The sequence below is a fragment of the Pseudopodoces humilis genome, chromosome 2, assembly GCF_049639895.1.
Source record: "Pseudopodoces humilis isolate 2021_Gansu_Grassland_sample_001 chromosome 2, ASM4963989v1, whole genome shotgun sequence".
In the NCBI taxonomy this organism is placed as follows: Eukaryota; Metazoa; Chordata; class Aves; order Passeriformes; family Paridae; genus Pseudopodoces; species Pseudopodoces humilis.
The window spans coordinates 27270283-27286423 of NC_142201.1; the positions used below are offsets into that span (position 1 = coordinate 27270283).

The window sequence follows — 16141 nt, forward strand, 5'->3', positions numbered from 1 at the left end:
CAAATGTATAAATTAAAACATGGAAATATCAGAATGTTTCTTTTCACAAATGTCAAGAATGTTTTAGCATGGTCTTACACTGTTTCTTCAGTAATTATTTGTTTCTCCTGACAATTGTATTCCTGCCACTTTGCAGCACTCTTTATAAGAAACTGAATCTTGCCAAAGGGAGGATGTTGCTGGAATGTGTCCTCAAGGTGTTCTTCTGCAGAAATGACTCAGCATCCTTTCACAGTGACTGATGCCAGGGGAATCTTTTAACATTGTTAATAACTGTATTACAGTACTAAAGTCACAGTATTATTAAATCTCTCAGAAAGGGGGCCAGTGGGGAAGAGGTAGTCTCACACATGCTTTGATTTTAGAGGAATGAGAGAAAGAGAAAGAGAGAGAAGAGGTAGAACTTCTCCCCTGTTTTTTTCACTGCATGGGAGCTAGGGAAAATAAGGGGTTTTGCACTTCCTTTGGGGTATGTGCTGCCCTATATCTGCATAAATTTTGCCTGGACCCCCTTCCTCCTTCAGACCCTGCTATATCAGCTCTGCACCAGCTCAGAGTTGCTGAGGAGAGGCAGTAGCCTTTGACAGCTGGTGGCTGGGGTGAGGGAAGCACAGTTTGTATCCCAGCTGTGGAGGGGAGATGAGAGGATGGGAAGAGCAGGATTGGTTGAGGGGGGGGACAGTTTGTGGGTAAAGGTCCAACAGGATAAACCAACCTTTTGATTTTAACCTGGGAGTCACTTTTAGTTTGTTTCCTGAGACACCAGCATGGACTTTTGCTGTCTTGTAACTTTGCCTTATGTGGCATGTCATAGCTTACCTAATGTCCCTCCTCATTATAAATCATTTACTCTTTATCTTCCTAGTATAGTCCTTATAAGAATTTTGAGAAGCCATTCCTTCATAGTTTTGCATCACTTTTGCAGCTGCTGCCTTCATGCTTCCAAACAAATTTTTGCACAGTATTCTCATCATCTTGTATTAGCATTAGGCAATTGCCATGGTGGCTTTTTACAGCTGAAGTTGTTGGCTCACATTTGGCTGAAAATAAGTTTGCTAAATGAGTATTGATATGCTTACATCACATCTTGGACTTGGATCTATGCCATTTTTCTCAGAAGGTACATAAGCATCCAACCACCAAACCTCAGATTTGGATTCCACTGGCAAATCCTAAATTACCACTGTTACTAGGGAAGGATTTGTCCTACCTTTTGGCAACAGAAGTAAGTCACCTCTCACTTCCTGTTAATAAGTCTTTCACTGTGAAATGTGAGCTCAGTCTTCCTCCTGTCTTTCTGTACTTACCAAAGTTCAGTTTTTAATTGGATCTGATAGTATATAAAGTGTCAGTCTCTACTGTTACCATTCTGCTGTAAGAACTGGCTGTTCCTGTACCCTCTTTGGTAGCCAAGGTAAACAGCCTATTCTGACCTTAAATTTTTGTCATCTGAAAAACCAGGAGTAAAACTGCAGAGTTTCTCAGGAGCAAAATTCTGTGTTCATTGGGTGGGATGGTACATTAGAATTTGGAAAGTTTGAGAGCTTTTTAATAATGTTGAGATTATATAAAGGCTTTTCTGTGGAGATTTTGCTCCTGTCCACTGTTTACTTAGTATATTTTCTATAAATTCCTATTTATCATACTCCTTCAGTACACTTTGCTGGTTTACCTCTTCAGAGGTGACTTTAATTGAAATTCACATTTATATACTCTTACAGAGCAGTGACTTTCATCTTTTTAAAGGCTAGCTGAAAGCTGTAACTACAGTATTTTGGTTTGCTTTCAATCAGAACATGACCTGTGTAAATTCTTATATTTTAGGTTGTCTGTGTAGGTGGTAGTTTTGCTATGTGCTAGAAATTTCAGCATAACATACAATCCACTGAACACAAAATAACTAAACCCAGATGACTTTATTGTTGGGAAAAGGGAAATGTTGTTTGAGGCCTTATAGTTGCCATTACAGTTTTAACAGTTGTGCATCATTAATAGTTGATAACATTATTTTACTCTAATAGTTGATAACATCATTTTACTCTTCATTTGCATGCATCAAGACAATAGTAAAACAAGGCTATCATTACACTGCAACATTAGCAGGTTGTTGTATGACTAAGAACTTACATTTAAAATGGCTTCGGAGAGCATGTTGCATAGAAGTATACAGCTGATCTCCAGCTCTGCTTAGAAAAAAATGCACTTTCATGAACTGAAAGAAACAATTGGACATATTAAGAGTTGCCTTTGTTGCTGTTATTCAGTTGTTTTATCAGTAGTTGGTGCAGGAACAGAATAGTGCTCACTTTTTCCAGCTCAGCATTGTTCAAGTATTAGCACACAAATAAATAATACCTCCAGTACATAAGCTTCAAATTATTCTTACTCTAATAAAAAGCACACTGAAATTTGAGTATCTCCCACTTTCCAAAATGGAGACATAAAAGAGCAAACTCTCCTCTTAAATCACATAAAAAATTTTATTATTCTAGTGTATCATCCAAAATTAAATAATACATTTAGAATTACATTATATTACTGGCCAGTATTTTCCAGTCTGTGCTCATATAACAGAGTGTATTATTGTGATTAATGTAGAGCTTTTTGCATTCACCAAGTTATAAATATGTAATTTTCTAGGTCTACTATGTAATGCTAGTATCTATACATCAAAGATGACAAGTATTGCACAAATTATTAAGCTTCGGCACAGGGCCGTTTGGTGACAATTCTTTGATAAATAATTTGCTTTTCTTGTGGTTAATATTTTTCACATAGTTCATGAACTGAGCAGACGTAAAATAACCCTTTTTTAGAAACAAAGTGCTTTAAAAATCCAGATCTACTTTTAGTCCATGTACCAAAGAATAACAGAGGCACATTTGGCCCAGTTTCAAGGAGTTTTCCCTTGAGTTTATCTGCAATCCAATCAAGACAGACTATAGTAGCAGATTATCATATAGAAAACTGTACATTCTAAATACTTTATGCTTATTGTATGCCTATTTGTAATGCTTTCAAATACACAGGTATGAAACACAAACTTACTAGTATATCTAGCTAAATTATTTTCTGTAACTGAATTTACAATGTGTGTGAAATGAGACATTATAAATCAGATTATGTGTATTTAAATGTTTTCAGCATCTCTTACATTATGGTATAATGATTCTGTGTTCTTGATGAATGTTTGAATTAAACTTATAATTCTAGATGCTTTCATACAGCATCTGTTGATTCATATATATTAAACTATATTTTAAACTATATTTTATTTATTTGTAAACTAGAAAACATTCTTTTTTAAATTAGAGTTCTAACCATAAAGCTTAATTGTACCATACAATATTCATGTTGGAAAATCAAAACCTTTGGAATTATTCAAAATGCCAAGAACAAATTGAAAAAACATTTTCTCCTTTTGATTAGAATCCATAGTACATGTTCATTTGTAAAAACCATCCATGCAAGGAATTTAATCTTTATGTAATTCTGGCTTAAATGTTCTCAGTGCAGATTGTAAAAGCTAGGTTTATTTGTGCCAATTGGACTGAGTTTAAACTGTACCCAGCACTTCTTAACACCATAGATATCTTCCAAATAGGAAAAAATAAAAATACTACACTACACTTGATCTTAACCAAAAGGCCAAAAAGAGATAACACACTTTTCTAAGGATTTTGAAATACTAATATATAATATTTCAAAATATATAATACTGTTTTAGTGTCTACAATTGTACTGTTATAACAAAGTTGCATTTCACTTTTTCTCTGACAACCATATCATTTCTTTGGAATAATATATTTTATAGTATTTTTAAAAGAGTATTCTATGCTCGCAATTATTTTTTTTTTCCTTTTGTTTTTTTTAATGTCCAGTTGGGTGTTCATGAATATTGCCATTTAACTATAAAACATTCATAAAGCACACTTTTGAATGTTCTACCACAGTACAGGCAGAATTATTTTGCATTTTTCCATTTTCACAATTGTAATCCAAATGGGACTTTCAAAAATCCAGTAAGAGTATTAGAATTAGATTAGAGTGCCTATGCAGAATTATTTTCAGCTGAGATTTTGAACGTATGGTTGCACCAGTTGTGTTTGTGAAAGCTAAAATCAGGCTGGATACCCTGACCTTTTCCTTAATATGAAATATGGATTGGATATTTAAGATCTTAAAAGCTTTTTGATATTTAGATGCTATAAACAGCCTATAGGCTTGCCCTTTCAGGTTTTATGTTTTCTCAAGTTGTGTGTGTCTGCTGACCTTCCCTAAATACTTTGTAATTTGCTGCTTTTACTCACATTCCTGTACCTTAGTATTTATGAATACTGAGGAAAAAACCCACATCTCCCTTCAGCTTAATCCTTGCACATAAATTTGCCATATCTGTATGGCCCCGTGTCTGGGTCAGTCAGAGAGCAGGATTTGTGTGTCCTAACTTCAGCTGTTCTCAGTGCAGGTCTGTGTTTGTATCAGTCACACTCAGAATTATTAGAGCAAAAAATAGGTACCTCTTAAGTATTACTGTGAGCCTCATATCGCCCTCGCCTATTTTCATCCCATCCTGGGAGTGCAGCTATCCATGCTGCCACTCAGGCTTCACCTACAGCCAACAGAAAAAAACAGGAACTTCTGGGGAATGGCTTGTGTGATCCATTAGAAGTGCACTGCTTCCTAAAAGTGCCCACTTTCTTCTGCTGACAGCAAAGGAGCCTGTGATACCTATCCCAGGTGTGGGTAACTGCACCAGGGGCACATTTGATTGTATTGCTTCTCACTGTGCTTCTGGAAAAGCCAATTATATTATTTTTCATGAAACTCCAAATGCTACTTATGTGGGAGAGTAGAGGAGGTTCTTGATAGGCAAGTGCCAGACTCTTATTTTTGGTTTCTGTCTAGTCAGTGGAGAGAAAAAATACTAAAAGAAAAGTTCTCTGTAAGTGAACAATTCAACACTGATCCTAAAGAAAACATCTAAAATATGTCAGATGAATTTTGCCCTAGAAATACCTGTCTCCTGCATTGTCTGTAAAGAATGCTTTAAACCAGCAAGGTCAGAGATGGGCATGAGCATCTCAATAAGATTAATTCTGTCCAGACTCTGTATTGTGTTGGGACAATTACTGTCTCATCCGGTTTATTAATAGCTCTTTAGGTCACATGTAAGACAGTCTGTGCTGTTTTATATATATAATTAATTGTGCATTGACTGAAAATTGTTGTAGGGACTGTTAGCAAAGACAAATATAGAAGTGTATCATATGGAAATTCTTCACCCTACAGCCTATCAAACAATGAGGTTTTCATTCATATTGATAATCCTGGAGAAGTGTTGAGATATGGAACAAAGTTGATGCAGATGATGTTGAATTGGGTGGTGATGTGAAAAGTAGAGAGACAAAAGAAATCGGTGTATAGCTGTACTCAGAGGGCAGTACAGGGATAGGACATAAACAAGGCAGATTTGGACACTACAGGTGTGGGAGAAAATGCCACAAAATTCAGCCACAGAAGAGAAACTTAGGAAGCAATAACACAGAAACAAATATGTAAAGATAAGAAATGGGAAGCAACATGGGACTTCTCATAATAGGCAGGCAAGCAAAATTAGTTAATGGAACCAAGTCTGAAAGCAGTCAGGCACATACCTCTTCTTTAGCTTTGAGTCTGCATCCAAAACATAAAGGTATAAATGTAAGTTAAAAAATATTTTGGGGTTCATGTAAGTGGCAAAAACCAACTGGTGATTTTAAAATTTATGATACCACTGAAGCTAAGAGGAGGAGAAAAGGGAAGATGGGAAAATTAAGTTGTAAGGTAGATGAAAATATAGACAGCTTGGCACACTTAGATCTGCTGGATACAGATGTCAGTAACTCCCTGCAATGTTGTTAAAACCAAGCAAAGAGAGGAACTGAGTTAAAGACTGGTATGAAAAAACATGGGATGAAATGTGAGACCTGTAGTCCAGGAAGCTCTGTTGGCAGTCCTGTTTAAGGACTTGGGAAAAACAACGTAGACACATGGCATTAGAAAACAAATAGAAAAAAACCTGAATATATCTTAGTACATGGACTGATGTAAATGCCCTAGTGGTTTAAACTACTGCTATTCTTTTAAGGATGCTCAATTAACATTTTTTGTAAACTGAGTTTGCAGTAATGGCACTACAACACTAGGGCTGATCCCTGTGGAGGGGTTTCACATACTCCAAGGCATGAGACAGAAATGAAGCCACTTCTGTATTTTAGAGAGGACTGTATTAGTAAAAAAAAAAAAAAAGATGGCTTCCTACCACTTCTAAGTCCTCCATTAACTAATTTACAGGAAAGTCAATGATACTGCTTAAAATTTTGTCATGGTTGAACCATACCTGGAGTTAAGTAGCTATTTTTCTGTTACTAAGGAGTCACAATTTTTGTTCTTGACAGTTTTCCAATCCCACAAAGGGCAACTTCCTTTATTACTTTTAGAGTTAGCTTGGTAATATGGCATTGAAATAAAACACACTTTGGTTAAGGCTTCTACTTTCCATCAGAGACGGTTTTCCTAAGATGATGGTGGTGTAGCTTTTTTAATTGGCTCTGGGTGCAGGAGAGAAGTAATTTTAGTGTCTGTTTCTGGATGTGGTTCATTATTGCACACATTTCCACCGTCCACCCTCTGATCCAGCTGGATAACAGTTACCTTGGAATGGCAGGTGGGCTCTCCATCAGTGGAAGAAGGAGGTTGGCAGTGGAAAAGCTGACGAAAGCATTTGTAAAACTAAAACAAACAACAACAATAAAAACCCAATTCTAGATATAGCTGCTTGACAGGTTACAATTCAAAGCATCTCTGTAACATCTTAAAGGCAAGGAAACTTGGTTTATTGAGATTGTACTGTATTTTTCAAATAGGGATTAAATATTTTTTTACCATGAATATGTGTTTCTTGCTGCTTAAGACTAAAGTTCACTCAAATTTAAGAACTTCAGAATTGATATGCTTAGCTTTTCTAAGACTATAGATTCAGTAGAGTGTAAAGCTGTAGAACAATTATAAAACATTTTCAGAACCTTTAATTTATGATAAAAGATTTAATCACAGAAGTAATTGGTTTTCAGTTACTTCACACATCAGGCAGGGAAAAGTCATTTTGATAGTCTAATGATACACAGGATAATCTAATGATACACAGCAGGAAGAACATAGTGTTCTTTTCATTAGCAAGCCATTGAAATCCCTGCATTCCCAAACTGTAAACTAAACTTCAGAAAATGACTTTGCTTAATTAGGAAACCAAAATAATTTTTTACGTTAGTTCATTTCACTTCTGAGATCTACCCAAAACACCTTTGATGATGCCAAAGCTGTTGTGCAGAAAAAATCCCAAACAACAATTACATCAGTTCTCATTGTAAGTGTCAAGTGGGCAGTTATACAGCTGCTTCCTCTGAGTCATTGATCAGATAGGGATTCCACTAGTGCTACAAATGCCTCGATACATTTCCTACACAAATTTATTTTTTAAGTGAAATCTTAAAAAAAATAAATGGCATCCAAAACTTTCTTCATGTCACTTTCCTTTTGCATGGCTTTGTGAAACAGAAAAGGCTTCCAGGAGCTGTGTTGATGTGAAAGTATCATAGTTTAAGCAATGTTGTTGATCATTATCTGGTATTAGTCCATCTGAAAATGTGCAGCTGCAACAGCAATATTTCTCTTGTTTCAAGGCTATAAAGATTGCAGTTGATGGTGCTGATGATAATGTGCCATTGGCACTTAGCAGAATAAAATGGGTTGGCATTGTTTGGATTTCTCCTTGCTGAGCAAGGAAGTGGTAAGGGACTTTTCCTTATGACAGCACTGCTTTAAGTAGGAATTTGTCTCTGGTGTCTGTCCATGAGACTCTCCAGAGATTTGTCTGAAGCTGTGGGCTTCTGTGCCACCCCTACATGGGTGATGCTTCTTTGTATGTCCTTCTGCATGTGCTTGGCCAAGTCTTGCTGCTTAGAGAGAAGCAAGTGGATGGGAAAAGTGGAACTGGTTCAATTTCAGACTAAGAAAGACCAACATTGCAATAAGGCAGAGATGTTTCAATGATTCTTGGGGGGAATGTTTTGTGGACAGTCCAAAGAGTAAATGGGGGGAGGTGGGAAAGAGCAGTCATCTCACTCAGGAGTCTGGTGGTGATACACAAGTTCTTTACGGGCTTTTCACTCTTTCTCTATGACTGTTATCCTAGCCTGTTGATTCTACAGGGATCACAATCTTTATGTATCAGGGACAAGTGAAAGCTGCTCAAATAAAAGGAACGATTGCTTCACTTAATGATTTTACAGATTTCTTAAGGTGTGTGACAGCAAAGAAAAGAAGGAAAGAAAAAATAGATTGGATCACTGCAGGGAAATTTCTGCGAGAAAAGTGAAAGCTGGTGCTCACTTTTGTTTTCACTTCTTGTTGCAGGTATCCTCATCATGATGTCCATGTGTAACGAAGTGCACGTGTACGAGTACATCCCTTCAGTGCGACAGACCGACCTGTGTCACTACCATGAACTCTACTACGATGCAGCTTGCACCTTAGGGGCCTACCATCCACTGCTCTATGAGAAGCTCCTGGTGCAGAGGATGAACAAAGGTTTGCAGGATGATCTGTATCGGAAGGGGAAAGTCGTTTTGCCAGGCTTCAAAGCTGTCAAGTGCCCCAAACGAAATAATTTCCCACACTTGTAGAAGTAAGTCTTTCAGAAACAATGTGCAATAAGGTACTACTGTCGTACTATAAACAAGAAGAGAATACTTGAAAAAAATATATCTTAGACCAATCTAGTCTTGAGTCTATAAATTGTAATTAAGTAGCAGGCATGAGAAATACTTCTTTTTCTGAGCCCTGAGTATTTATTACTGCTTTGCAAATAGTTACAGAAAAAAAGCAAAGGCTTAGCTCATGAAGGTGCAAAGGACATACTTAGGCAGAAATATAATGTATTGTTGTTGGTGTGGCTGTCAGAATTTGTCAGTGGTCTCATGCCACATTTGCTAGACTGTAATTTTTTTTTTTTTTTTAATGAATTTATTTAATTGTCAATCCTGGCATTGTCAAGCAGCCTCTATTGTTCATGTATGTACAGAGCGGCCAGTTGAACAATGCAGCATTTCCCGTGGCTCCATGGGATTTTCACACTCTCCCAGAATGAAGTAATTGCTACTCCAAGCTGTGCAGTCATTCACTAGAGCAGGCTTTAATGCCTGTTCCTACACAGGCTCAGTTCCAGGCTTCCAGCTGAACAGGGACTTAGGGTGGCCCTGAGGTGCGTGCAGCTGGAGATGGCTGTGCACAGCTAAACCAGTTAAACTACTGGATGTATTTTTGGATGCCAGTCTCCCATGCTCACACTGACTGAAGAGAGAAGAGAGAAATGTCACATTTTTTTAGAGAAAAAAGAACATATTTGTAATTCTTCCCAATTAGGAAGAAAAGCTCTCCCTGTCTTATCTCCCTGACTGTCAGGAAGGTGTGAGATGGAAATGCTGCCTTCCTCCAGACTGCAGACACAAAAGACCCAGAGAAAGCCAAGGCAGGCTGTGCAGCATTCACCCATCACACTGAAAGCAAGCATACAGGGGTCTCACCTCTTGTCAACAAAGATAGCATTCAGGAATACAGACATTATATTTGTTAGGTATTTCATAGGTATCTGAATCAGAGTCACTTGTTCACAAGTTCTTGCTGTTCAGAAAGGAGATGTTTTCTGACAAAAGAAGATGTTATCGGCATTTTTTACTTAATGTTTGAAAGACTATAACCCAGAAAAGCTGTAATGCCTGCAAAAAAAATTTACTACGGATTGCATGTGGAGATGGTTTGATATTTTCATTCATAACACACCAGAACAATATTCTTTAAGGCAATTCTAAAAGTTAATGGTCTGGAGTGGTTTTCTCAGTGGTTTGGTTTGGTTTTTTGCCACCTGACTGTACAATTTCTTTTAGAGTAAGTTCAGCAGCAATATGTGTGAGAAGAAGCACAGCTGTATCCTACTCATGTCCATCCAGTAAAAAAGCAGACAGCTCAAAGGGGCATTGAAAAGAATAGCTAAATGGTTGTGGTGGAAAGTATTTTTTGTGTTTTGACTTAAGCAAAAAGCCTTTTGCCAGAAAGGCAAAAAAAAAGAAAACAATATTAATGACTACTTCACCTTCAATTGTAATGTTAAGTATAATCATAAAGTCCTTTTTCTCTCACTCAGCTCTTTGGGAAGCAGTTCTGGAAGGATCTTTTGGAAGGATTATTTTCCTTCCTCAAAATGAAGAATATATGTCTTACATAGGACATAGCCTTCTTTTTGGGCTGTATGATGATCTTGTTGACAGAAATGATGTGTAGATGATCTAATAACTCTACTTCTGTGTTGTATGGATAGTTATGTCCATAAGGCATTTTGGTACATATCAAAATTAATAGGTTTTACTCATACTAGCCTTGGACTCTGGATATAGTACATACCAATTTCTTTTTAACGTTATGTGTGGTGGCAACTTTATTCTTGAAATTAATAACATTGCTATTTAAATGCATGGAGGATAGATAGCCTACACAGAACTAATCTATTTTTCCATATGTTTGGTACCCTGTTTGCAAACATAAGCAGTCTAAACAGTGCAATCAAATATGTCTCTCTCTGCTGTACCCTGGGTTAGCTATGACATAATTGTAAAGGAACAGAGTTTAGCTTCCTAAGACTAGCAAATGTGCTACTTTTCAAGAAGCAGGAACTTCTAGAGTTCCAAAAAGGGAAAAAAAAACCAAAAAACAAACCAACTTTGACTGGCCTGGCCTGCAACCACTAACTTTTAACTTTAATTTTCACAAAGAAGAAAAATACTAACTGCATTGCTCAACCACCCACAACATGATTATGTAGTATTATTTAATCTCTCAATAATTTGTCAAAATAATCAACATAGCTGTTTATTGTACAGAACAAGGCAAATTATAAAGTTTCATGTAATAAGTGCTAAGCATACCTACTTAGTACATCATTTATGTACCAATGCAGAACCACGTCGGAGATGTTATATAATGAACTGGATATTTTTAATTTACTGGACTTCATACTCAAGCCCTTGCAGCCAAAATTTTTTCTTTGCCATATCCTTCTTTATATGGCAGTCAGTCCTCCTTCCACTCGTGCAAATGCAGTTGTTGTAGCACCATCGCCTCAGACGATGCTGCAGAGCTCTGCTGCAAACATTTGCTCACAGAGGAGGAAGACCACCTTTAAAAAATGAGCCTGGAATGGCTTTCTAACACTGGTTTCCACTGTGATGTTTTACTGGTCTGCCTGCTCAAACACATTGTCATTGCTTAAAGAACATTTTCTCTCTTACCTTGTCTTGTCCTCCTCCAGCTTTTGGCAAGTGCAAGTGTGTTTGATCTGTTAATTGAGGGCTCCCTTCACTTGCATCAAGGGGGGAAGGGACAGAAATAAAGGGGAAACATAAAGGACCTGCAGAGGTTCTCCTCTTACCACTTCTTCCTCTCTGTGGCATTAGCATTGCTGGCTTTTATAAGAGCCCTCCAAGTGCTTTTGGATTAATGGGCATTGCCCCATCCCTTGTGAGAGCAGAGAAATGTTTGCAAAGAACCACATTCAATAAATTTAAAACAGTCAACGTGTAATAACACTGAACACGGCTCTTCTAAAAATAAGGGGTGAGAGTGCCAGTTCTAGATGCACGTTAAATGCAGCAATGTGAAAGGAAGTCTATTTTTTCACAAAGATCATGGGACTTTTTGGGGAAAAGATCCAGGCATGGCATTGTAGCTCTCCCATGTGGCTGTCACACACTAACAGAGAGGGACAGCACCTAGACAAGAGAGGTATGCACAAACCTGGTGCATCTCGAGATGCATCATCAGCCAAGCAATTACCTCTGCTGTTGGGCCCCTAAGCTCCCGTTGCACTTGTAGGCTTTAAATTTATGGAGTTTTGCTGACAAGTAGGAACAAGTTGCCTTCAAACACTATTGAGCCAAATTTCTGTGCCCTGGTGCTGTGGACAACAGTTAAAGTTAACTGAAACAAACCAGAAACACAGCAGCAGCTTAAGGAAATGCGCTGAGTTTATGCTGAATTTAATTATGCTCTTCTTTCCCCACTGTGAATTCTGTAACTTTTCTGACTTGAGGTGCTCTATCATTTTATGCATTCAGTTTTGGATGGTTAAATCAAGGTATTCTTTTGTTTAATCAAGAAGAAATTGTGAAATATTTTGCCTTAATTTGAGCCAAAATATTTTTACTAGAAAAAAACCATTATTTTGTTCCATTCCGCTATAGTTCTAAAGGTTACCTCAGCATAAACTCATAGCTCAGTCCTTGGATTAAACTACTACATCTTTTTTTACCTTGTTGTGCAGTTTTGTGCTGTAGAAACTCTGGTAAATTCAGTGAAGTTACCATGATGTACTTTGGGAGAGAGAGAGAGAGGGGTGATAAAAACACTCTAATGTACACTCTCTCTGTATAAATTTAATTTAAGCATTGCTTGTCTTTGGTCAGGACACCTTCTTTGGTGAAGACATCCGAATTCTGAACTTGTTGTAGATCTCTTGCCAAAGTCAGAAAAACCAAAAGAGTTGTTTTTTTTAAAAAATGAAGACAAGTGTCTACACTCACTCATTGCACAGACTGAGCACAGTCATTTTAGAGACTGATTGAATTAAACAGGAGTTCAAAACACATGTGGAGAAATCCCTAGCAGGGTTTTTAATTTATTTTTTCTTCAGAAGTTTCTAAGGATGAAAAATGCCATTTGGACAGTGACACAGATGTACTGTGAAAGGAGTATTAAATGCATTGACTGCAACAATAAATGGTTACTATTTTTCCCTTCATGCTTTCTGAAGTTGATGCATATTTAAATGAAATCCTGCTTTGAAGTAGGTAATTCAGAAGCCTGCTGTTAAAATGATTTGAATCTTTCCCAGCATCTATCTTCTCACACACAAGGAGGATACCTGATTTAACTGTTTGAAATTTAAAGTAGCCCATGTCAGGGGTACGTGAATCACTTAATGAATTTTGACAGTGCCGATGTCTTCTCTCTGGCTTAGCAATCAGATTCAGAATTTTGTTCTTGAAATAAGAGTTGTGTGTAAAAGCCTTACTTTTTTTCATATCATCTCATCACTCTTAAAATATGTAGTCATTAAACTATTCGAATATAGACTGTGTACTTTTTTAATAGCTTTGAGAATTATTTTGTATGATGATTTTTTTAAATGAATGTGTACTCTAATAACAAACCTTAAGATTTTACAGGAGTCACATTTTTAAGCAGTGTTTGTATACATTTTAACACTTTTTATATTTTCTATTATGATTTTGTATATTTTTATGTATACACAGTGTACAGATTTTTTCCTGTAAATAAAACATTTGTTTTCATTTGTTTAGGAGTGCTTGTCTTTTCATATTGACTTAAATGAATGACACTGAACTGCAGTGAAACAAAAGAGGGAAGGTGCCTGTCAGTCCTGCCCACAATTTCAGTGAAATCTCAAATGGAAATGGACAGCTAATCTGACAAGGAGGTATCACTGTAAACTACAGAAAGGAGGCAAATACTGTAAAGCCAGTTTTATTCTAAAGTGAACATGTGTACCCGAGCAGATGTGCTGGGATTCCCTGGAAGAATGTATTCACCAAACTGCTCAGTAAATTTCTGAGCAGTAAATTTCTTGTGATTGTCAAACCCTCTGTGGAGGTTGTGCTCTGATGACTTAGTGATGTACGTGAAATGCTGATAGACTTCAGCTAAATGGCTGTGCTACCTGTTCAAGGAATCCCGTGTTGTGTTTAAGGGAGAAGAGCAGGCTTTTAAATAAATTATTAATTAAAATGGAAAACAGCTTACCAAAGGGAAGATGTAACTTGCCCTTCAGTCTGTGATGAAGTACTGTGTAATTCAACCACAACAAGCCTGCTTCCATCTATTAAATGTGAGGCATACTGCTGCTTTTTGGTAGTTCTTCAACTACACAGGGGTCTGAGTTGGGCCAGTGGAGGTGCTAATCAGTATTTTCATCCCAGGGACTCGAGTCTATGCCAACAAGAAAGTTGGTTACTCATTAGTGGAATGATAAAAGTTAGATTGCCATCATGTGCACTCCTGGCAGACAGTAATCACACAGCTCATCCTGTGTATTGCACCACCTCCTGGCAGGCTAGTTACTGTCATGGTATGCAAGTAACACCTCAAAAAACTCACATCAGTGAGATACTCTAGAGGATAAACTGAATGCTGACACCTATGAGTGAAACAACTAATTGATACTTTTTTAATCCAGGAACTTTGTTTTTTTTTATTTAAAAAACCGACAAGAAATATGATCACTGTGTTCCATCTGTTAAATGCTCAGTCAACTTCACTCTGTGACATCAGAGAGAACATTCTTGTCTCACTGCATTGAATCTGTACCTCAGTAGGAGGTGTAAATCCATGAACTATATTGCGTGTAGTTGTTACACACTATTCTTCAGCAGGGACAGCTAGAGGAGGTGTGACATTACCTTTCTGATAGTATCTCAGGGAGCCTTGGAAGCAACTCATTTTCAGGTTTATTCCCAAAATTTCACTGCCCTTTCTTCAACAACATGCATTTGTTGGAGGTACCTTTTATTGTTTTACTCATAGAAGCCAGCTGTGTTTCACTTAGGGGCATAGTTCTTTTGACAGGTGAAACTTCCTACAGGCATTTTGGTCTGTTTATCTGCATTATTAGCTTGCCTGTTGTGATTTGGCTGGAAGACATATCTCAGGATTTTTAATTCAACTTGCTGTCTTGACTGCAGCATGATCTTGTTGGAGTGATTCTCCCCTCTCCTCTGCTCTGGTGAGACCCCAGCTAGAGTACTGCATCCAGATCTGGGACCTCCAGCATAGAAAGGACATGGACTTGTTGGAGGAAATCCAGATGAGGCCCACAAAGCGGTCAGAGGGTTTGAGCACCTCTTACGAGGAAAGGCTGAGACAGAGTTTTTCAGCCTGGAGAAGGCTCTAGGGAGACCTTATTGTGACCTTTTAGTATTTAAAGAGAACTTACAAGAGAGATGAGACCCGCTTTATAGTAGGGCCTAGCAATAGGACAAGGAGTAATAGTTTTAATCTAAAATAGTGTCGATTTTGACTAGATATAAGAAAGAAATTTTTTATGATGAGCATGGTGGAACACTGGAACAGGTTGTCCAGAGAGGTGGTAGGTGTCTCATCCCTGGAAATACTCAAGGTGAGATTGAATGGGACTTCGAACAACCTGGCTGAGTTGAAGAAGGTCCTGATGATTGCAGGGGGGTAGGACTAGATGAGTTTTAAAAGTGACCTTCCAACCCAAACTATTCTGTGATACACAGTAAGTTACTCCAGAGGATGCACTTCAAAGAAATGGCTGTACTGTTACGGAAGTATAGTCTGACCCCAAGGCTTCATGCCCTGATAACCAAGGCAAGTAAGAGGCACATGCCCTGTAATTTCTTTTTCCTAAAATAAGCTAAGTAAATGCTTATTTAGTTTGATGAAAATATTAACTGGTTATATTAAGCTGACTGAGAAGTAACTATAATGCAGTAATATAGTGTTTGTTTTTTTTTTTTTTAAACTGGAGGCAGAATAGCTGCCAAAAGACTGGCAGCACAAGTAGGTTGTGACAGATCAGAGGGGAATCATTGCTGGAATGATTGCTGAACTCTTAGAAATTATAAAAGTAAGGAACAAGGTCCAGTGAAAGAAAGGAAAGACAAGGAATTGTGAAAGACACCAAGAAAACAGAAGGAAACAGCTAGAAGATGTACTATAACAGATGGGCAGGACTGTTGCTTTTTCCTAACAGTAACTTACTTGGGTTTGGCATTTTGTTTTCTTATGTTTTTCTGCACATTTGGAAAGAAACGCAACTCATCTGTTGGTGCTCATATTGCTGCTGTCAGGTTTAGTGTGCTGGGATGTGATCTTAAAATGAAGACCTATAGTAGAGTTAAGAACAGACTTCTGCTGGAGTTCAGCTTCTTTGTAAACAAATGAATCCCACAAATTTAACTAAGAAAAGACTAACAGGGTTACACTGCTACACTCTGAACAACCTCTT

General features: G+C 37.5%; 2 protein-coding genes across 2 annotated transcripts in view; one reads left to right on the forward strand and one right to left on the reverse strand.

Annotated features, from left to right (window-relative positions):
* ST6GAL2 (ST6 beta-galactoside alpha-2,6-sialyltransferase 2) overlaps positions 1-9177 on the forward strand; it is a 45803-nt gene extending 36626 nt beyond the window's left edge. Inside the window, exon 6 of the mRNA XM_005516566.3 lies at positions 8458-9177. Within this exon, the coding sequence (XP_005516623.2) occupies positions 8458-8726 (269 nt within the window). The 3' untranslated portion in view covers positions 8727-9177. The remainder of the gene's footprint in view (positions 1-8457) is intronic.
* LOC102110002 (pinopsin-like) overlaps positions 6559-16141 on the reverse strand; it is a 72334-nt gene continuing 62751 nt past the window's right edge. The window contains exon 4 of the mRNA XM_088051352.1: positions 6559-6774. Coding sequence (XP_087907478.1) covers positions 6559-6774 — 216 coding nt within the window. The remainder of the gene's footprint in view (positions 6775-16141) is intronic.